Source organism: Pezoporus wallicus, unplaced genomic scaffold (assembly GCF_028554395.1).
Source record: "Pezoporus wallicus isolate ANWC-B61680 ecotype Strahan unplaced genomic scaffold, APGP_CSIRO_Pwel_v1 contig_3568, whole genome shotgun sequence".
Classification (NCBI taxonomy): domain Eukaryota; kingdom Metazoa; phylum Chordata; class Aves; order Psittaciformes; family Psittacidae; genus Pezoporus; species Pezoporus wallicus.
In genome coordinates this window covers 2,858,218-2,880,556 of record NW_026637826.1, presented here as the reverse complement: position 1 = coordinate 2,880,556, position 22,339 = coordinate 2,858,218, and the positions used below count along the sequence as shown (strand labels likewise).

At 45.3% G+C, this 22,339-nt stretch overlaps 1 protein-coding gene across 1 annotated transcript in view; it reads right to left on the bottom strand.

Annotated features, from left to right (window-relative positions):
• DNAH1 (dynein axonemal heavy chain 1) overlaps positions 1 to 22,339 on the bottom strand; it is a gene marked incomplete at its 5' end in the record, with an annotated part of 53,048 nt that overhangs the window by 25,963 nt on the left and 4,746 nt on the right. The window contains 18 exon segments of the mRNA XM_057407843.1: positions 1,128 to 1,249; positions 1,951 to 2,115; positions 3,687 to 3,893; positions 4,745 to 4,998; positions 6,825 to 7,023; positions 7,999 to 8,154; positions 9,257 to 9,398; positions 10,849 to 10,931; positions 11,724 to 11,843; positions 12,493 to 12,718; positions 14,030 to 14,223; positions 14,787 to 14,937; positions 15,945 to 16,243; positions 17,367 to 17,578; positions 18,386 to 18,543; positions 19,797 to 20,052; positions 20,575 to 20,733; positions 22,166 to 22,298. Coding sequence (XP_057263826.1) covers positions 1,128 to 1,249; positions 1,951 to 2,115; positions 3,687 to 3,893; positions 4,745 to 4,998; positions 6,825 to 7,023; positions 7,999 to 8,154; positions 9,257 to 9,398; positions 10,849 to 10,931; positions 11,724 to 11,843; positions 12,493 to 12,718; positions 14,030 to 14,223; positions 14,787 to 14,937; positions 15,945 to 16,243; positions 17,367 to 17,578; positions 18,386 to 18,543; positions 19,797 to 20,052; positions 20,575 to 20,733; positions 22,166 to 22,298 — 3,236 coding nt within the window.

Sequence of the window (22,339 nt, the reverse complement as noted above, 5' to 3'; positions counted from 1 at the left end):
AGCATCACACTCCTTGGGCAAGAGCATGCCCTTTCACAGTGAGGCTGTGAAACACCGTGGTATAGATTAATCCATATTGCCAAAGTGGGTGCCATCAAAACCAGGTCTCAGATGCCTTAGAAACAGCATCCTTAGCCGACCGGAATCCCACTCCTCACAGGGATGTTAGAGGTGACTCAGGAATACTGCTTACAGACCATGCAAACTCTTGTTTGCATTTGTCACGGACATGGCTGATAAGTAAGGAGAATGAAGACTGGTCAGGAAGGCCAGGTAAAGTTCAACAGCTATGCTCTTTACCCGAGTTGAGAGATCTAGTGCAGTTCTGGTGTCCTCAACATAAAAAGGACATGGAACTGTTGGAACAAGTCCAGAGGAGGCCACGAGGATGCTCAGGGGCCAGAGCACCTCCTGTATGAAGACAGGCTGAGAAAGTTGGGGCTGTTCAGCCTGGAGAAGAGAAGGCTGCGTGGAGACCTCAGAGCAGCCTTCCAGTATCTGAAGGGGGCCTGTAGGGATGCTGGGGAGGGACTCTTCATTAGGGACTGTAGTGATAGGACAAGAGGTAATGGGTTCAAACTGAAACAGGGGAAGTTTAGATTGGATATAAGGAGGAAATTCTTTACTGTAAGGGTGGTGAGGCACTGGAATGGGTTGCCCAGGGAGGTTGTGAATGCTCCATTGCTGGCAGTGTTCAAGGCCAGTTTGGACAAAGCCTTGGGTGAGATGGTTTAGTGTGAGGTGTCCCTGCCCATGGCAGGGGGGTTGGAACTGGATGATCTAAAGGTCCTTTCCAACCCTAACTATTCTAATCATAGATTCTATGATTCTGAAGTGGGTTTAAATGCGTATCAAGGAATAGTATTCCTTCATTTCACCCCATCCTTTCTAGACAAATCATGAGGCACAGATATGCAAAGAAGAAATGCCAACATTTGTGTCTCTCTGTTTTATCCCCATCAGATGGCAGCATTGAAAGGTACAGCCTTGCTTATGTTTACATTCTCATTACAATATCCTAAACTTAGATTGTTTTGCTCTTTCTTCAGAGAAAACTGGAGTGAGCCTCTCCTTTCCCATTTCCTGAACCAGGGAGTGTGATCCAGTCCACTGACATTTCAGGTTACTTAGGAAAAGCAAATCTCTTCGTCTCCAGATATTCACTTAGCCCTTTCTGAACCAGTTCCAGTAGCTGGTTACATTTTTGGAGCTTCTGTAGTAGCACAGGATCAGGGCACAGAGAAATCACCTACAGACAGAATGGAGAACAGAGGAAGCATCAGTATTCTGAGGAAGTGAGAGATAAGGAAATGGAGACAATTGGGCTGCCCAGTGATGTTACTGGTAGGATTTGAATGACTCATTCACAGGAGTACTTTCACAGGGATCTGGAGAGGTGTGAGCTTTGTGGGCAAGGAGGGGAAACAGCACTTATGGATGTGACAAGCACATTTCTGGGTTCCCCTAAATACCAACATTTGTAATATGGAATACAAGTGGTGGTGGAGACCTGGGAAGTGAAGCCTGGAGAACAGAAGAGTGCAGAGCACTGCTACCAGGACACAGAAATGGGTGAAAATAATGGCTCTAAATTTAAAGGATCAGGCCTGAGAAGGAATCAAATGAGATGTATCTTATAGGTTATGATTATAGCAGAGCTGGATACAAGAGCTGTAGGAGGTAGCGAGTATGTGCTAAGGGGAAGATAACTGGTGTGGTGGACGAGTTGGTGCAAGGCATCACAGGGAATTACTCTGTTTGGACACCAGAAATAAAGGCCAAGTTCCAGGAGGAGAAACCTAGCACACAGCCCTGGACAAGGCCTCCTGGTTTAAACAGTGCTGCTCAAGCCCACACCATTACTAAAACAACAATTCAAAGGCAGCCCTCATATGAGCACAGCTCCAAGGAGTTTGTGATACCTGCACTGGCTTTCATCAAGGTACGCACCTCAGGGTTTTCATTAGCACTCTTCATGATGTCCCTCCAGTCCTTATCCACTTCCTGGTAGAGCTGGCTTTCCAATGGGAGCTGTCTTTTGATGTCCTCTGAACTCAAGACTGGCTCCAAGTAGAGCCAAGAGAGCTGGCACTTCAGCCATTCCTCTAGGACAGCCTAGCAGGAAGCAAGAAGAGCAGCATAACAGGACACCATGCTAGGAACCTGCTGACAAAACCATGCAAACTGCACACCAGAACGGGTCTGGAAAAAACCACCACACCCACTACTTCAACGGGGGTAGCCGAGACACGCGTAAGCCAGTACGAACACTCAAAGGGACTTTTCGTTTCTAGATCAAAATTCTGTGGCTAGTGTTTCTGTATTTTACAGAACATAGCACAGTGCAATCCTACAGTAAGATGGGGATTTTATTTTGTGAGAAGAGCTTTTTGGGGAAGAAGAATGACAATAAAATATGACACAATCGCAGATGCAGAATCCTCTCTCCTGCCTGATGTACCTCAGCCCCAGCCTTGCCTACAGAATAAACCAGGAAAAGTTCTCTAAACAACACTCCAAATGAGTGAGAGAACGAATGAAAAGCTGAACATTCAAGCTAGACATCAGGCAGGAAACCCTGTTTGTTAGCCAAAGAGCAAGAGAACTAGGTTGAAAAAACCACCTTCCTCCATTTTAAGGCACAGGAGATTGGAAGGTATGGGGAACCTGCCCAACACTGCAAAGCAGCTCAAGTGTTTGCCTCCCTTTCAGACTTCCTTAGTCACAGGGCACTACCTCTCACCCCCTGAACACAGGCAAGCTACCTGACTTAGCAACAGGTGGGGTTCTCCAGTAATACAGGCAATGATGTTTGCTGCACTCCATCAGCTAACCCTGATAAGCCACTTCCCAGAAGCAGATTAGTGGGCCTTTAGTGACAGGAACGAATGCAATCAAAAGAAGGGGTAGGAAAAGCAGGGTGTAAACATGGACAACATCACAGCCAAAGCTACACAGTAACTAACTGAATTTTCCCACATCATCTACTGCCTTAGGTCTTATAATAGCATTTCTGTATCTTCATGAGACAAAGCAGCTCATGGCCCAAGCACACCCAGATGGTAAGCAACAATAAACAAAATAAGATAGCTATGAGTAACAGGTAACAATACTGCTATGCATCAAAGACCAGCATTTACACAGAGTTCTTCAGGCAGATCTGCATTGGCATTTTTCTCATGCAGCAAGATGCTATTTTGCTAGCTGAGTCCTGCTGGGTGCCGAGCATTCAGGTTCTGGTTTGATGAAGAAGTGCTGGCATGGTGTGACAGATCCTGCTCTAAGCAGCAGTCTTCCTTGTGATTTCCTACACTGAGATGTGAATGCTCAGCATGGATCTCACAGGGCCTACAAGAATCTGTAAGGTCCACTTAGTGTAATATAGTGTAATAGTGTAAAATAGTGTAATAGAGATGCCAGTAGGACTATTCCCAGCAATGGAACAGTCCTGACCCCACCCAAAAGTGTTACAATAGGCAGAAAAAAAGCTGGAATTTCATCACTGCTGTTTGGAGAATAAGGCTGAGTTTATCCCCTCTTTTACTACAGTCCTCCCTTAAGACTGACTTTCTCCTGATGGTCTTCCTCCCAATTCCCTAGTAGCAACTGCAGTGCCCATGTTTAAGCACTGCAGCCCAGCCCAGCTGCCTGCCTCTCCCAAGTGTGTGCAGGTAAGAAAGCAATACCTGTGTAATCTTCAGCTTATTTTCCCATGCGTTCATCCTTTCCTCAAAAGGTTTCTTGAATGGTGAGAAGGACATGCTCTGAACCAAGACAATGTGATCATCTAGGAGCCCAGAAACTTCCTCGGCGTTTTTCAGAATAAACGTTCCCGTGTAAGGGTCCACAGCAAAAAATACGGAGTTCCATTCACTCTCCATCTTGTTGAGCGCCTGAAACAGAGGGACATGCAATTGAATTTTCAGATACAATGTGCAGTGGTTATCCCAGCTTCTAGAACTCTCCTAATGCCCCTCTCTAGCAAGTGAGAGAATTTTGCTCTTGGTTTCCACTGGAAACTGCAGCTGTGTATTTAATGCGTGACATACTCAGCAACAGCACACTTCATCTGCATTGCCCACGGACTCAACGCTTCAGTGCTGTCCCAAAAGAAACACCTTGAGGGGAAAAAAGTGCAATTTCATCTCCAGGCCCACTTATGCTACTAGATGCGGAGAGGCAGCCAGCAAAGTGCCTATTAATGATTATGGTTAATGGTAGCTTTGTGAAAGGGGCAGCTATTCATTGGGAACTTGCCTGAGATTTCAGAGAACAAAGCTGCCAGAAGGTAATGACTTTCAATCAAGACCTTAGGTCACATCAGAACTGGTGAACTGAAAGACTAACCTATGAATCTCTAGAGTCAGCAAGTCTTCCCTGGACATTTACTGCGTTAAAGGATTTGCCACCTCCATTTCCAGCCACAACTAATCTCCCTGATGTAATGTTTGACTGGCAGAATGGCATTCAATTTATTTTAACAGTCACTAATCTCATAGTGAGGTGTCAGACCCAACCAGCAGATCATCAGGCGGCGCTGTTATGCTACAACTGAAACTGTGCAAGGTGAACTCAACTGTGTGACCATTGCTCCCCTCTTGAAGCACAGCAGTCTTTTTACTGTTGCTGCAGAATGTGTCTCGTGCTCTGGGACAACAAGAATATCACCCAAGACAACAACTACTTGCTCAACAGAAACGTATTTGAGAAGCCACCAAAGACTCAGCAGCCCCTCTCTCCTCACATTCTCAATGGCGTATTCCTTGCCAGCTGCCTCGGCTACTTTGCTGATGCTCTTGATATGGTCCAGCAGGTTCATTTCCAAGCAGCGAGAAACTGTCAGACTGGGATCTATCTTGATATCCATCTTAATAGATTCCGACAGCATATCCCAGTGCCGCTCTCTCATACCAGGATTGCAGAGCCCTTGAATTAAGGGGACGTATAGCTTGAATTTGCCAATCTTGTCTCGAAACTCCATTGCCACACCCTGGCAGGCTTTCAGGGAGAAAAACAGAACACCATCAGCAACAATCGTGTGTGAGGACGTTGCCTTAAGGAAGTTCCTAGAAGTTGTCTAAAGCCTGATGTGCTTGTAGATACATGGTAGGTAAGCAGCATGGGAAAACACTGAAAAATGCAGGTTGAAGTAACGAGGACACAAAGGTGCTCTGTAAGCACGGCTACTAAGCAAGGATTCAAGCCCACTCCCAGAAGCCAGAAGTCTGTTACAGACAAGTTCATGCTAAGCAGAACTGTTCCTTAGCCTAGAGCCTACCAGAAGATGAGAAGCAAACCAATTTAGTTCCTTAATATGGGCCCCAAGCATGACAGAGTCCCCTCTAACAACTGGTATTTCAGAAGCTCTGGTCATCATTCCAAAATCTTAACTCTCAACCTAAACTTGTTAATAAACTGATAGCACACTCCCCTAAGTAGAAGATGGACACTATGTCTCAGAGATAGAAGTAAACTAGGATCAGAGCCAGCTATGGACATGGAAAGCAGGCAAGAGAGGCTCTGCTACCCTATGGCCACATTAAAGTCAAAGGTACTTCTGGCTCACAGAAAGGACACAGTCAAGGAAAAGGATTTGATCTCTGGGGGCATTCTGGAAGCCCACGTCTCTACACTGTTCACATCCTGCCCTTTTTCAGCTTGTGCTATTGTGAATAAAGCAACAGACAGGCAAAGAGCATGGGACTTGATTCCCTTCCAAAACCTGGCTACAGTATGTGCCTCCTTTTATTGCACCCTGTGTGGTTGCACCACACAAGCACAGCAAGGATTTGAGCACCTCACAGTCCCCGCTGGGTGGTATGCAAAGAAAAGGCAGCCTCAAGGATGAAGCTCATATTTAACCAGGTGCTAGGGAATAATGAAATGAATATAAGCAGGTATTCTTAGTATTTCTGTTTACCATAATGATTCATAGTTACTCATGCATCCACTCATCACCTCCTCCATTGGGGCTGATTCATGGCATTGTTTAAGAGCAAGTTCAAGTTAAAAAGGATGAATCAAAACTCTCCCACTGCAAAATATATTTCAATCTAAGCCATCTGGCAGGAGATTTTAGAATTAGCTCTAGAGAATGACCAGCACATCTCTGAGAATCGTGGAATGGGAAGTTAAGCTACAACTGAAGTCTCCATTCCAGCTTTACTAGGAGGCATGATTAAAAGACCTTCACGTGAATAGCAAGGGCTGGATGTGATCATCTAAACTTCACACACATTCAGACAGGCAGGAAAACAGTTATTACATTCCAAAGATCATTTCCAGATTTTGCATTCTCATTTTATTCATAACGAAATCAAGAGCTCCTCTGGCTTTCCTCTAAATTCATTGGCCAATAGAGAAAATAAGATTGGCCAAGAAGATGGCACCCGGAAGACCCAGATTCAAGCTCCTTTGCTGCCTGCCTTGCGTAAGGGCTTAAACCCACATGTCTAGCCAGTGGGCTACATAGTGATTCTCTATGACTAATCTGGATTCTTTTACTTCATATAAATAAGTAAATATTAACTGCAAAGTAAGAGGGTGGCTTTTATTTCAGTACTGTCTGGGGAATTGGGTATAAAACGGATTTGCAGCCTGATTGTTTCCATGTCAAACTGGTACTTCAAACAGCAAACCAACATCTAGATGTGCATCACCATAGCTCCAGACAAAAAGTGGAAAATGACTGCTAGCATTTTCTCAACTGACTCTAATACACACAACACATCTATGCGATATCCTGACAATCCCTGTCCAGAACACTCCGTGACATGCCTCACAAAAAATGCTGATATGCCCCAACTTCCAGACCATTTGTCTACCTGGTGACTCCTTGAACTGCCTCACGCATCTCTGCATTGTCTTAAAAGAGTCATTGACAATCTTTTCTATCTGCTCAGAATCAATTTCCATGAGAGGATCACTCATCCATTTCTCATGCTGATGCATCCAGTCTGACACTGTTGTCCAGAGGTCATGGTATGGCTGGAAGTCCTTAACCATCCTGGACAGCCCACTGTACTTTGGAAAGAGAGAAAAAGCAAGCATAAGCGACAAGTGTATTCTGCTCAGGATGACAGCTTTTATGTCAAAAGGCAAAAAAAGGCACAATTGTTTTCTGGATCTCAAACAAGCAATGAGAAAATGTGCACTTCAAGAGGCTGGCCGATACTACATTTTCCTGGGACCACAATGCAGATTCCAAGGGAGAGCAACTAGCAGAGCTGGGCTTCACAGTCAGGCCAAAATGTATGTGGTGGAACTGTGCCTGCACCATTTGTCAGGCATGAAAAGCACTCTCTTCACTTGCTTCTGCACATGCTCTGCTGCCGAATGAGATTTTGATGGGCAGTTCACACACAATCAGTGACAGCACACATGCTTTCACTGCGCATCATATAGAAATCATATAGAAATCTGGCTCCTTACAGTGAGGAGTAGAAACCACAGACTGAAGGGTAGAGGGAAGGATCATGTGAACTGTACTTCTACTCTGCAGCCAGCCTGGGCTGAAGGTAGATGATAATGATTCATTGGCATCTGAACAGCTACTGGCAAAATGAGTGTTTGCAACTATGTGAACTGCTGCCTTAGGAGAACACTCTACACTGGGAGCCCAACCAGCTGCCTGCACCTCTATGTAACAGCAGTAATAGCCTCACAGAAATCGATGCATCTCAACTGCTGTTTCAAGACAACCCCAATGCAATTTCTCCTCATTAACATCACTCAGATCTAAGCATGGCCACACAAAGTCTCTCACGGTGGCAGTATCAGGCACATATGCAGCTTTCCACATTTGTCTGGCATCAGATCTTCTGTGCCACAGTGGAGTGACGGAGCACTGTGGTCACCCTACACTCTACAGAGCACCTAATCAGATAAATCAGCAAAGCATGAAGGATTCCTTCCTGAGGAACTGCCTCATTATTTGCTCTACCACCTAGAAAACCCAACAAAGATTAGAGTCCTGTAGGTACAGGACCTGACACTTACATTAGTAACTTTGATCCCAAAGATTCTTTCCCTGTTGTTGTAGACAGCTGCCAAATTCTGAAGCTCCTGCAGCTGCTTCCTGACCTCCCTTGCTTTGTTAGCCAACTCATTAGCTTGGCTAGCATCTGCCTGGATGGAAAATCCACCTACAGTCAGCTGGAAGAGAAAAGGCAGGCATGAGATGTGGGTCTGAAGCTGAGTACTGCCTCTGGAGATCTCAGCTTCCTGGTGTGCTTCATGGAATCATAGATGCTCTTTGTTACATTCAAAGGCAAGATTTTTATGCTCAGAATTTCAGCTCCCCAACCCAATTCCACTTCTGTTTAGACCACCACGTAAGCAGTGAGGAGAAGCTATAATCACTGCTCAGGTGGTTGAAAGTGCAGATGTGATGACCAGATGCTTTCGTCTTTGTGACAATAGTTAATCCCTGAGGAACAGGAGCACTAAGTCTGTGCCCAGATTTCTTGCCACAGCATTTATGCTGTCATTAGTTACAGAATCAGTGAAGTGAAAGCAATAGCTCCACTAGGTCCCTGGGTTTGTATCCAAGAACTGTTTAACAACACATACTCAGAGCTTCTCTAATGACTTCCCTGTTTTGTTTTAGTTCCTTGGTTTTGTTTGTTTGTTCAGGGGATTTTTGTTTGTTTCTTTTTTTCAAGCCAGTGTTGTGGTATTATCATGCTGGGAGGCTATTTCCAAGATAATCTATGTCACTGACTAAAGCCTTCCCAAGACAACGTTTTTTCTCTGCATTTAAGAATTTCTGGTGAAAAAAAATAAAACTTGAATCATTTCAGCAGAAACCAGCTCAAAACTCTGCCTCTGTTTCAGGGTCTTTCACATGAGTTCCCTGACCAAATGCTGTATTCTCCCCCTTGATGGCAGCACATCATGGGAGATGCTCTGCCGGGAATGGATTACACTGAGAAAAAGGAGGTGTATGTGTTGCCCAAGCACGGGGAATTGGAGTATTGTATCTTCATGAACACTTTCCCAGTGAAAACTCAGTATTTCTGCAAACAGTATTGCTTTTTCCACAAAAATGAAACTCAATCAAAAGCCCAACTTCCGATAAATTACAATGGGTGTGTGTGAGGGGGTGTGTGTGTGCGTGTAATAACTTTTGGTCCAACAGTATATTGACCTAAAACCTAATCTGACTTAAATATCATCTGAAAGTTTCCCACCTGGCCGACCACAAGAGCTTCAGGGCGCCCTTCTCTGGACAGTTTCTTGTCAGGGGCTTATTTACCTTCATCTCCTCCAGTTTCTTGTGAAAGCTGCTCTGATCCAGGACATGTTTTTTATGAAACCTCTTTGCATCCTTCTGCTGCTGCTGCCCAAGGCACTCAGCTTGCTTGCTTATTTTCAATGGCCAGTAACTTGCAGCCCACCTGCATTCACATGGTGTAACAAAACAAACAGCAAAACCAGCAAGAGAGAGAGGGAGAGAAGCTTTTAGAGCATATGTTTGAAACGCTGCAAATAACAGAATGAGAAAGCCAAATCCCACCAAACAAGGCAGCCTTACAACAACAGCAACACATGTGGTTTCAACAAAACATTTTTTCCAGCTTGTCTTGTTGATATGCAGTCCTTGTGACTAGGCTATTCAATTGGAGAGGGCTGCGGAGAAGTGGAGGGGCCTTTCTAAAAGGAACAAATCCACTATGTTGCTGAAAAGCTAGGAGACTGCAAAATAACAGTTGGCATCCAGAGGGAATGTCTGGTTTTGAATGTATTCACAAGGAACTGAAAAAAATGAGGTCACAGTCTTGGCTTACGGCTTTTCAGGGCTACTGAAAAAGCCAGTCTCCTGTTGAGCAGGGCAGTGAGGGGCCAGGGTAACCCAGATACAGCAAAGTCCTGGCTAGGCTCCTGCAGAGTGCCCTGGGGAGTGCTGTACAGATACAGGAAAGGCTGCACAGAGTGGCTGCTCATTCCAAGGCAGGCTCCTTGGCTCTTGCTCAGCCATAGCTCACCCATTACTTCGGAGCTATATGTCTACCAAGGGCTCTGCATTGCCATTTGGACTTGTTAGCTTGCGTGCAATGCCAGATGCAAGCTTTGCAGCGTTACACTCGAGCTCACACCCCTTGCAGTGCCTGGGAATGCAGCAATCTCCTACTAATTCTACATGTGCCAGGCCTGGTCAGTGGCCATACAGTCACATCCATGCTAAGGTGCCCTAGAGCTGAGCTGCTCTCCTGGTTATTTTGCACTGTGTATCCCATGTTTCCAGTTTCAGGCGCGCTCTGCAGAAACTCACTCAAGTTGCAGACACATGGGACCATGCCATGCCATGCCATATCAGAGTCACATCCAGGGCTGAGCTGACTTCAGCTGTGTTGCTGTGTTTGTGAGCTGCCTCTGCTATTGGGGCACATGTAACATAGCCAAAGATAAAACTAAGAGGAGACTGCATGGGAAAGAAATGCAGTAATAATACAGGGTTCATGTTCCCTAGAAGGAAAGGGAAGAAAACTCTGGGAGTGTTCCTACCTTGGAAGTATTCATTCACTTTCAGACACGGACTAAACTCTGCATTTTGAGACCTTACAGATGTCTCAAAAAAAAACCAACCAAACCAAAGCCCAAGAGAAAATATCTTTAATACATTTAACAGGTTAATAGCTACCAGTTTGCCTTGCCCCAGGCTGGAAGGCAGCATGAACCCACACTTCTCTATAAACTTAATTTCAAGAATTCAGTGCTCACATAGCCTGAGAGACATTTAAAAGTTCTGCTGGAGCTCTTGCTAGACCCATAGCCCCTAAAGCACTAAGAATGGTAACTGCTGCAAAGTGTCCCACTTTGACAATGGGAGAAATGCCTTGTTCTCACCTGTCACTGAAATCTTCGTTGGTAAGGTTGTAAAAGAATTCCTCCATGATCTCGTAATCTTTCACGACTTCACAAATCAGCTTCTGCACAGGGTGAGAGAAAGAGACAAAAAACAGACACCTGTAGACTATACTGATTCCAACCCTCTTGTGTGTACCCCATTTTCATGAGATGCCTTTGAAGAGCTTTAGTCGCACAAGCTTAATGTGATGCGGGCTACTTCTCTGCTGTGTGAACAGTGGGAAGGGATTTATAACCCCTTGCTCTGCGAATGGTCACACCATCATCACCCTCTGTTCTATATGGATGAAAAGAAATATGACCCAGTGGATAAAGTGCTGGACAGAAATTGAGTGTTTTGGGTTATCTACCAGGTCCTTCCTTTGGTATGGGCAAGTGAGTTTACAGCTTGAAGCCTTTGGTTCCCATTTGTTCAGCTGGGAGAAGACCTACACTTCAAATAAATTTGAAATAGCTCAGCACTAGACTGTCCTATTAGAAGAAGTACATTACCAGCAAAATGAGCATTTGGTAGCAGACATATTTTCTTGAAAACAAGATTAATTTTTTGAAGGCAGCTATTCAATACACAATGTGGAATGGATCATGAAGGTAGCAAAAAGCATACATAAGTCTTCTAGGCAAGATTTTTAACTGCTCTTTTGTTTTGAATAGATATTTAAATTCATGATGTGTTATTTAAATATACAAATCCTACGAATTATGAAAATACAAAGCCAGAAATCTTATGGCATTGCATGCAAAGACATCCAAGTAAAAAAATCAGAGTTCTGCTTCTGAGACACCACCCATTGCGTTAACAAATTCCCTCCTCACTTCCCTTGGTGCTCCTTGCCCAGGAGAGCAAGCCCTACCTCCTGCACAGCCAGCTGCTTGGGGATGTTCTTCATCCACTCCTGCAGCTCAGTCAGCTCCTCAATATTGTTTGGTTTCTCATGCATTCTGCAGCTGGTGGCTTCATACGTGTTGCAGATCTGCAGGAGGTCACAGCAGAGAAAAGACCATCAAAAAGTCATTAACTGCAAATGGGCAGACGGGAAAACCTGCCATGATCTGCCTGGTTCCCATTACAAACTTGGTCTAAAGTGATGAGTACACAGCCCTGTTCTGTCTTTTTCTTTTCTTTCTGCTCTTTGTCTTTCTCCATCCATCTCATTTGGCCTCAAACAAAATGAGGACAAAAAAAGAGGAAGAGGAACAGCAGGTATGTAGTTGAAACTATGACAATAACAGATTCAGGCAACCCTCTAGCAGATGCAATTGTCTACATTCCAGTTACCCTCAGAACAAGCAGAAGGACCTTGCAGTTGTCTACTAGGCAGATCTTTTCAATCCACCAACACATTTTTATAAGATGTCAAGGTGTTGAAGAATTTTGTCTCAAGAGATCCAGCTTTCAGGCCCACAATTTAGTAAGTATATTTAATATTTTATTTGGTTGAGTCTCTGTATCTTCCCCTGCTTGTTTTTTTTTTCTTAAATATTCACTTTGATGCAGTCTTTAAAATGTCTTCATTAATGTGGCCTCAGTTGCCGTCTTTTGGCCATTTCACAAACACAGCAGCTCCAAAAGCAGGACAAGACAAGACACTGACATATAACCTGTTGAACCAGGTAACTTACACTCTCCACCTGCAAATGGAGGTTTTTAGCCAGTATATCCAACATGGAAGTGGCAAGCGCTTTGTATTTTGCAGTCAGATTTTGCTTAACAGCTTCTGTGCTGACATGGAAGGGACCAATGACAATAGAAACGGGTAGAGTGCTGTTCAGGTTCTCCTTTTCTGACAAGTACATGTTCACTATACTCCTCACCTCCCGAGCAGATGGACATTGCTCTTCGTAGTCTCTGTAAATCAAACCACCAACAAAAAAGGTAAGGTAGAGCCATAAGATTACTTAAGCATCCAGGATGTTCAGAGGATGTCCAGACATGTCTGCCCAAAGGATCAAAACAGTAAAGTAATGATATGTTCACTGTTATTAAAACATGCATCTATTTGAAGGTATACAACTTTCTGTAAACACAGACTGAGAAGGTTCCAATGCCTTACAGACTCTGCAACCAAAGATACACCTACATAGGAAGTGTATCTGTCAAGTACATGAGCTCTACCTTTAACAGAGCATGAAAAGCTACAGTAGTAAAAACATTCCATGTAAAGTCCACCCATTTAGGTGACCAGCCTGCACTGAAGGCTTTGCTTCAGTGTCTCCACTGCTACATTTACCAATGCCGACCAGAGGAATCCAAGCTACCTATGCCTACCTGAACTGCAGCTACACCCATGCAGCAGCACAGGCAAGTCCCCAGTTCCAGAAGATGTGTATACAAGATGACATGGAACTGGTATGTAGCAGAGAAACACTATTAGGGTGCAAGGGAAGGGACAGACTCAAATCTACAACAGGTTTTAAAGCACAATAGGTTTGGAGTGGAGTAAGAGCACAAAATATTTTAGCTGCAGAAAAACAACAGAAGAGATGAAAAAGGTAGTAAGACAAGAGGAAGGGGAGAGACAAAATGAAAGCATGGGTATAAACAGGGCAAGATCAGGAGGCATCCTGGTGGAAGGCAGGCACTTCTGTGTGCTCTGGGAAGAGACAGGAATTTATCAGATAGGACTCCTAAAATAAGCCCAAATAACAAAAAAGGGCTTAATTTCCCCTGTTTGTAGAAAACAAGAGGCCTAAAAAGAAGACCATTCAAGTAACAGGGGCAGCATAGGTGCAGAGAGTTTTGGCAGTGAAAACAATGAGGCTGAAACAAAAGAAAACATTACTTTCCACAGAATGTTGTCAGCCTGAACAGACGCTATTTGAAGGAGGTCAGAGTCAAGTATGCCAACTGTATTTTCAAACAGGATGAGTCATTTTTAGGGCCATTAATATCTCCAATTACACTTGCAAACATGACAGGAACGTGACTGCTGTCAGAAGCAGGAAGAAATTCTCACTGCCATCACCAATGTCCCCTAAAAGCATGGGCCACTGCCCATGGCTGAAGTCTGCCTCTCATAGATGCCTCATCTCGTATCTGAGGCACGTCACACACATTCATGGTCTCAGAACAAGTCCCACATTCTCATGCCCATTCACACAACAGCTTCTGAAAAGGCTTCCATTTGGATTAGAGGTACCTTTGTCAGAAGCCGCTTACCTTAGCAAGTACTGGATGTCATTGTTATTTAGCTCCAAGAACTTCTCGTATCTCTTGGCATAGGCATGGAGAGGGATCATTGCCATCTGAATGGCAGAGCGCATAGTCTCACGTAGTTTTTCCACTTCTGGTTCGTGCAAGCCCACTGAGTCAAGCAAAGGTGTGCCTGTGATAGCTACGTTCTCCAGCACATACTGGAAGAGGAAAGAGAGAGATCTTTCATGACCAGGAGAGATAACCATGCCTGCAAGGGGTGAGACAATCACCCATGGCACCTTTGGGAGCTCATGCAGTCTTTCTGCACTGTGTCAGGAATTGTTTTATTAGCTTTAAGTTGCCCCCACTAAAAAAGGAGGCTCTAGGGAGATGGGTCTTCCACAGTAACAGGCAGGATGCACATGCAGAAGAGATCTGCACCAGACTGACAGCATTGGAAAAAGTGCTATTTCCTTTATGAATCTGCTTTTACCAGCTGCCATTCATTAGGGTAACCAGGCTACTTAGGACATGCCTCCACAGAACCTGCAGCACCAAAACAGAGATTGCAACCACTTAAAATAGCTACAGGGCTGGGGAGCTTGCAGAAATCCTGTCAGAAGAGAACAGCATTAGCACAGTGCTGAGCCCAAATTAACTTAACTGGATTTCCAACTATCTACTTCTACAACTCCCTCCTTCAGTACAAGCTCAGGGGTGTCTATGCCAAACTGCAATGCACTGAAGCTTGCACAACTGTATCACCGGGGATGCTGTTCACCTTCTCCAGCTGTGGGACAGTGCGTGTTGCCAGGATTCCCTCATCAAACAGAGAAATGAGGGACTTCTCAAAGCTCTCCGCAGGGGGGCTGAAGTGAATGCCACTGGTGTCTAGCACAAGGTCTGTTAGAAAAAGTGGGTACCTCAGAGGCCTGCAGTGGGAAGAGACAAGGAAGAAGAGGGATGTTTTGTGAGACAATGGCACACAATTATATTGCTCTGGTGCTGATACTAAAATGCCTACTGGACAGGAAAGCAGAGAAGAGGTAGACTGTCCCATGCAGATTAAGGCATGAAGCACTGCATTCTGAATTTACCAGCAAAGACATTTAGAACTTTTGTCTCTGAAAGGCAAAGGAAGTGTCAATCATGACATACTAAGACCCCCAAAAGTCATAGCCTTATCCTGAGAATTGGAGCTGCTTTATAGAAAAAAAAAATGCAGATGCTCTTCAAACCAAGCATCCAGCATTTCAAATCTACTCCTAAAATGCACCTTCTAGAAGTTAGACACAGTATCTCCCAATCTGGTACATTACCAGTGTGGCTCAGGATCAGCTGAAGTCAGTGTCAAGACTTCCACAGATTTCAAGGTAAGAGCTCTCATGTGAGTGGCAGCTTTTTACCTATTCTTCCTGTTTTCAATTTCTAAACTTTCCTTTTTTCATACCCTAAAGAACAGAAATCTTAAATAGATACTCGGTGGAACAGAATTCTAGGCACTGTGACAACCCAAATCTGGTATTCTTTAGAGATGTCAGGCTAGATCCTACTCCTGAAACAGGCTAGATGCTACTCCTGAAAGCAGCAGCAATGCCTCCTGGTATTTTTCCTGGCCTCCAGGAAAAAAAAAAAGCTACTAGTAATTATTTGCTCCTCTGCAAAAGCTGGAAGTGGCTGATCTTCAACACACTATGTCAAAGTAGCAGACCTTGGTTCCGAGGGGCTGCCTGTATCACTAACAGCAACTTGCGATCTGTACTAACAGAGCAGCCAGCTCAGTGCCATCTTCCACACTCAACCAAATGTGTCAGGTTGAGAACTGGATGAAAGGGCCCAGCCTAAGGTCCCCTCACAGTAGAAAGCTTGCTTGTACAAACACTAGTCAGAAAGACAACGGCTCTGTTCTTTCCACCCCTTTTTTCTCTCCCTTCCTTACCTGTAGGGACTATTGATGAGGTCATCTCCCCATTTCATGTCCTGTGAGCAATTCAGGACAGCATGGCAAGCATCCAGCACAAGTTGGGTGAAGCTGATCAGTGAGTTCTGGACCAGAGACCTCAGAGAGTCCTGAAGCATGAATCTGATGCGGTTCATCAGCTTACGCAGTTTGGACAGCAGGTAGACATCCCAGTTGGTCTGTTCCAGTCTGTACCAGTCTGTGCCTGCTTCTTTCAAGTTGCTCGTTATTGCAGTCGTTAGAGTATCAATCCAAGTATCCTTGAGAAACATCTGAACCTAGGGCAAAGAAAAAAGCAAGCTGTGTAATCCCCCAGGGATGATGGGAAAGCAGTATCGCAAGGTTAGCTGCTAGCTGGGGCTGCTGGACCTTTCTCTGCTCTGAAAGGCAACCGTTCTTTCAGAGCTGGGGCAGCTAAACAGTAGCTTTCAAATCCATGCACACAAATGTGGCATCTGAACCTGAGCATGCAACTCCTCCACTGACAAAAGACCTACAAAAAAAGCACCTGATATTAAAAAGCAGGAGTGCTCTATTCTTTCTTTTTATGCACAGTGTTTCCTTTTTGTTCTCTTTTCTACAGAGCAGTATCCCCGGAGCTGCCTGTGTCAGGGTCCCTTTACAAAAGGTGGGCAGACAGTATGATGAGCAAGGAAAGGACAGAATATGGTCTCCTCTTGACAAGTGAGGAGAAAGAGGGGGAGAAGCCAAGGGCAGCAGCAGTCTGCAGTGTTTTAATTTATAAAAATACCACTTCTGCTCCACAGGCAGCTGCTGTTTGTGGCTAATAGAACAACCTCAGTCACCAAGCGGATGACAGCACTGCCCAGCTATAGCAGCATGGGACTGGGAAGGACCAGCTCATGCCCTCTGCCACTGATTTAGTGTGCAACCCTGTGCAAGCTCCTCTGTGTGGCCACCTCCAGGGTGCAATGGACTGTCCTCATCCAGAGAGCAGAAAGATCTGCTGAGAGTTAGCACAAAGTTGCAGATTTTTGTTCTAGTCTGCTTGCTGTCATTGCAAGCGGAGTAACTAAATACGTAAAGAACACAGGGTGTAGAAATGCATTACCCCCGTGAGTGCTTCAGGGGAGATCAAAGCTCTTGTGACTTGCAGCTGGACAGAGAGAAATTAAAACAAAACCAAAAAGGAAACTTTTGAGTGCTCACCAGGACTGTGAGCTGCATGGAAACAGGAGGAGGAAAGCTCATTACTGCCCACATCCCAATGAATTTGACACACATATGCAAAGTTCTCGCTGCTCCACCCACTGTATCTCATTTGAAAGCTCATCCATTTCCATCCAGGGAATTGCTCTGCAGCTGCTACATCTGCCTAATACACACTGATGGCCCTGCTGGCTGCTCCATGTGCTCACCCCCCACGCTTCCTCTGCTCACCTCAGTGAAGGTCTGGGTCTGGATCTGTTCAAATTCCTCCAAGCAAACACACTTGGCCAAGGCTGTGTTAAACAGAGACATGATGGCTACCTTGTCACACTCATCTTGCACCTCTGGAAGGAGAAGGATGACTTCTGGCCTCTTCAGGAGTGAGACAAAGTTGAAGTCTTCCTTTTGTTTCTTAAAAGGATAGTCTGGGATACAGATGAGCCCTGGCACCGAGAAAGAACATTACTGCCTGCAACAGCCATCCCAGCTTCTGTTTAGGTGGAAGAGTACAGCTCCCTTTGGGACAGTGCTTGGGAAAAGGGCTCTCCTTTGATGCATAGGCCTTATCAGGTAGCAGCTTCAGCAGATAGCTGAGGGAAAGCGAGTCTCTGCTCTGCAGCAGACACTTTCTGCAGGCTCCCATGGGGGCTGAGGGACTGCCTTGGGTCCTGACCTTCCTACGGCTTTGGCCATGAAAAAGATCACAGGACTTGAAGAATCATTCCACCGAGGCTTCAAGGCAGAGCCGAGCCATCTCAGCTGTGAGAGGCTTCCTGGGGACCGCCTCAAGGCTATCCAACCTTGGGGGTCGTGAAGTGCACAAAATACCACCCCAACCCCTCACATTTTACTGTGGCCATTATCCTCCAGTTTGAGACTCTGGAAAAGCCTGAGCTCTCTTCCACATCTGAGGTATGGCACAGCTGAGCCAGCCCAAGCACAGTGCAGAGCAGAAGGCAGTTAAGCTAATTACACTGCCTGCATTTGGTGCCATTAAGGGCACACCTGCAGAGTTACTGCAGATTTGCTGACAGATGATAATGTGTTATACTGAGGTAACACAAACATGTAAATATACCCTAAAAAAGAGCAGACATACTCAAGTCTCATCTAATCACCTGACACGGCCCCTTATGAGCCCTAGCCATTAACATGAACCTAAAAGTTTCTAGAACAAAATGTGAATCCTATCAAAGACAAGAGGTCCCCATAGCCATGCTGAATTCCAGCTGCTTCACTGTGTTCCATACCTTTCTCTGGTACTTTTTCCTCCTCTTTGTCTGGCAAGGTGACATAAGAAAACACCTCAGGTTTGGAAGCGACAGTTCTGTCAAAACTAATCTTGTTCAGGGTACGTTCATAGTCTAATCTCACTTCTTTCTCCAGGCAACACATATGGTCTAATATCCTATTACAAGACATGGAAACAATGATAACTCAAGGTGTCTGAGCAGAAGTACGTCTGGAGCTTTACTGCAAACCCCATCCTTCACTCCCTCCCTCCTGGATCTGCTAACCCTGAAGCTCACCTACTACTGAATGCATTAGGAGAGCTATGCAGACGATGAAGCAGCCAGCAAAGCTATCAACTAGACATGTAATGGCAGAGGCGAGTGGGAACCTGAGAACTATGACTGCAGCCTTCTCAAGTGCCTTTTCTACTCAAAGCAAAATCTCCACTGGGGAGAAGCATTACAATGGCAAGGGGAAATCAGCAAGAACTGGGGAAGCTAGCTGGTAGTTCTGGAAAAGCTGGGCTACCCAAACTGTCCTCCCAACTGCCTCTTGCTGAACACCCCTTGACATCGGTTTCGTCAGCCAGAACACGTGTGTAAGTGCTGAAAACCTGCTTTATTTGTAGGAAAAGCAAATAAAGGAAATCATCATACTCCGCCTCAAGCACAGTACACTTCTCTAAGCCTATATTTCTGCTCAGAGACTGATTACTCTCCTAGTCTCTAGCTTAGGCTGGCAGACCATTCAGCCCTTCACACCTTCCTGTCTCTGAGCAGGGCAATCAGTCATGGCTGATTCCCAGTGACACCACCAACGGCTCATGATTCATCAGTGCAGAGACTCTTAAAACATCTTCCTGATACGAGCTGCATCTTAAAGAGACGCTCGATTATATCCAGGTGGAAATATCCTATTCTATCTGCTTCACCCTGTGCAGATCATCTTTTGATTTGTTTTAGCAGCTATTAATAGACAGAAGAGTCACCACAGCCAACTCTCTGGGGACAGCTGGTGGTCTGCAGATCAATCCAGCAATGACTGATCTGTTCTCTGGAAGCACAGGGAGACAGCAAGGTCAACTATGCCATTTCTGTCCAACCTTCCTGCTGTTGAATGCCACTTAATTGCAGGTCTAAGCACGGCTCGTGGATCTGCATATGAAAAATACATCTACTTCACCTGGGAATACTGGCAGATCACCCCCCTGTACATGTGCTCCGGGAGCTCTTGTCATACCTACTTCTGATGACACTCTGGGCAAGAGGGGGGTGTGCATGTGCACAGGCTGGAAGGCAGATGAGATCCACGGTCTATGAGCTGGACCCTCAAGATTTGCCTCCACTGCCACTTGTTTGTAGCCCTATAAAGTCCTACAGCGTTAATGGACTGAAGGCTGAGATTCCAGACATGTACTTGATACCTTACCTCTTCTCTGCTTTCCTCAGTTCGGGAGTGTTCATAGCCAAAAACTTCATTCTCTGCAGACTCTCCTCACTGATGCTATTTAGACCATCCGTGGGCATGCAGTCCACATACAAGTTATAGAGAAGCAGCGCCTGCGTCTTCTTACGCAAGTTGTCAGCAGAAACTACTCTCTGTGCAAACACCCGAGGATCTTCAGCCAGAAACAACAGGCAAACACGTGGCACCCAGTACTGACATGGCAACAGTGGGGCTCTTCCTGGGAAATGAACGCAAACCTTACAGGAGTCTACAGGGAAAACAAAACTCAGAATGGCTTGGATTTCAGACAGCAGCTTTTTGATGGGCAATGTAATTGGGCTGGCTTACTGGAGATAAAACTGAGGGGCCAAAGTTGAAGACAGCAAGAGGCAAGGAGCACAGAATTAGCAGTACCTCCAAACATTTCAAGGGGGTACTTCATCTTAATCTGTCCATGTTCCCCTTCAAGATGGTATTGGCCTAGAAAGACCATCATTTAACTGTTCTTGCAGGCAGAAAAGATGGGAGACAGAGAAAAAAGAAAGATACCTCCAAAGGGAAGACCTCAAATAGGTTGTCAAATTAAGGTGTGGAGTTCCCTCCCCTGGAAGTTTTTTCTGGACAGGTTGAGCAGACATGTATCAAGAGTGGTAACAGGGAAAGGAAATAAAATGAGGTCTTGATGTCCCTCCCATCCCCACCTAAGATTGTGCACTTCAGAGTATATGCCAGGTCCCAAAGGGCCCTACTCAAAACACACCTTCTGAAGTTACTTCTCCATTGAGGATGGGTCTCCCTTCCTCATTCCACACCACTCCATTCTTGGTTTTACGGACCAAGTAGAGCTCTGTCTTCTTGTCGTAATCCAGAACACCAACATCAATCCACTGGTAGATCAATTTTGGGTTTTTAGGGTCCTCTGAGCGAATCAAGGATTAAAACAGGCTTAGTCCATTCTCCTAGGGGGCTACAGCAAAAGGACTTCCCTGATCAGAGTGTTGATGCTACATTTACTAGTTTGAATCTCGGTCAATCTCTCGTGATTTCTGCTGCGATCAAGTAAAGAACAAACTCAGATCCTACAGCTTACCATTTCCAACTGTTTGCACACACCAGAGCCCTTTGTTTTCCTCCTCTTATCTCTGTGGGCTCCTTGTGGACCACCTTCCCACCTCCTGCTTCAGGCACTCCCACTCACTCTTTCCAGCTATAGCCTCATATTTGGGTCCTGTGTGCCCCTAACATCTTCTTTCAGCCATACTTGGGGACCTCTCTGCTTCCCAATTCCTTCAACCCTTGATCCAGGACCCCTTATGACCCACATGGGCTCTGTGGTGATCCCATTCCCCTTCCCCATGGGTGGTCTACCCCTGTGTCTCCACAAGCTCTCATTGGGAGTGGGTGTAAAACCCTGTATGTTCTCCTCCAATCTATTACTTCTCCAGGTTATTCCCAGGGCATCTAATTCTTGAATATTCAGATCCTCTTAAAAGTTGGGAGGCGCTAACCTGACAGATATATATCGAGATCAATATAGATACAGGTCAGGATAGTGTTACATTGAGGTTGAGAAGGGATGCTATTAACCACTGGACTACAGGAATTTGCAACAACACTGGCACTATACAGACATCAGCGGTCTCACCTTCCTCCGGGCCCAGGGGTCTGACTACAGCTGCAAGCTGCACTCAGCCATCACATGCTGGCTGGCTGAGATTCCACACAGCTTCTGTTTTACGCTTAGATTTTGCAGACAGCCCTGCCTCTGGAGGTTGCTCCAGAGCTGTAGTTAATATGCATGCCAGTTCCTATGCTTTAAAGCTAGTGCATTTGTGATGATATCAGCTGCAGCCATAACTGGACATTAGTACAGCTGTACCTAGTGATGCCTTCTCATTGGGAAAGCTCTGAGTGACAGGAAAACAATGTCCACATCACTTAATTTGCCTCAGATTTACTACTTGGATTTTCACTGCTGTCTGAACTTGACTTCTGATCCTGCCCTTGCAGTGAATCCAGGCAGAACACACTGCATGTAAGTTAACCAACTTTATGATGATATCTACACACCAATAAAGTGAAATTTTGACTGTACTGATTTCCAGGCACAGAAGCAGGAGGGCAAAAGGCAGAAGCTAGTACTAAAAATATGGAAGCAGTCAGTCCTGGGAAGGACTGAGAGTTGATGAGACCTCTGATCCCTTGCTCTGACTGCCTGAGCCTGGTCAAGATGAAGTATTGCTTTCTGCTATTCAGAGCTAAATGCATCAGAATCTAAGTGCTCCCTTTCCTGAACAGGCCTGAAACCGTTAACATTGTCTCACTTGAGCACCAAGTCATTCAAGCTTTACCGTGTCCAAGAACATCATCTGTAGGTAAAAGTGCTTGTCCAGGCACTGGCTTTCTATCATGAGATCCTGGTTCCAGTCCTAGTGAGATCCACTCCTCTGGAGTTCGACAGTCATACTCCTCATCATCAAATATCTAAAAAGCCAGGACACGAGTGAAATTAAGTCTTACTTCAG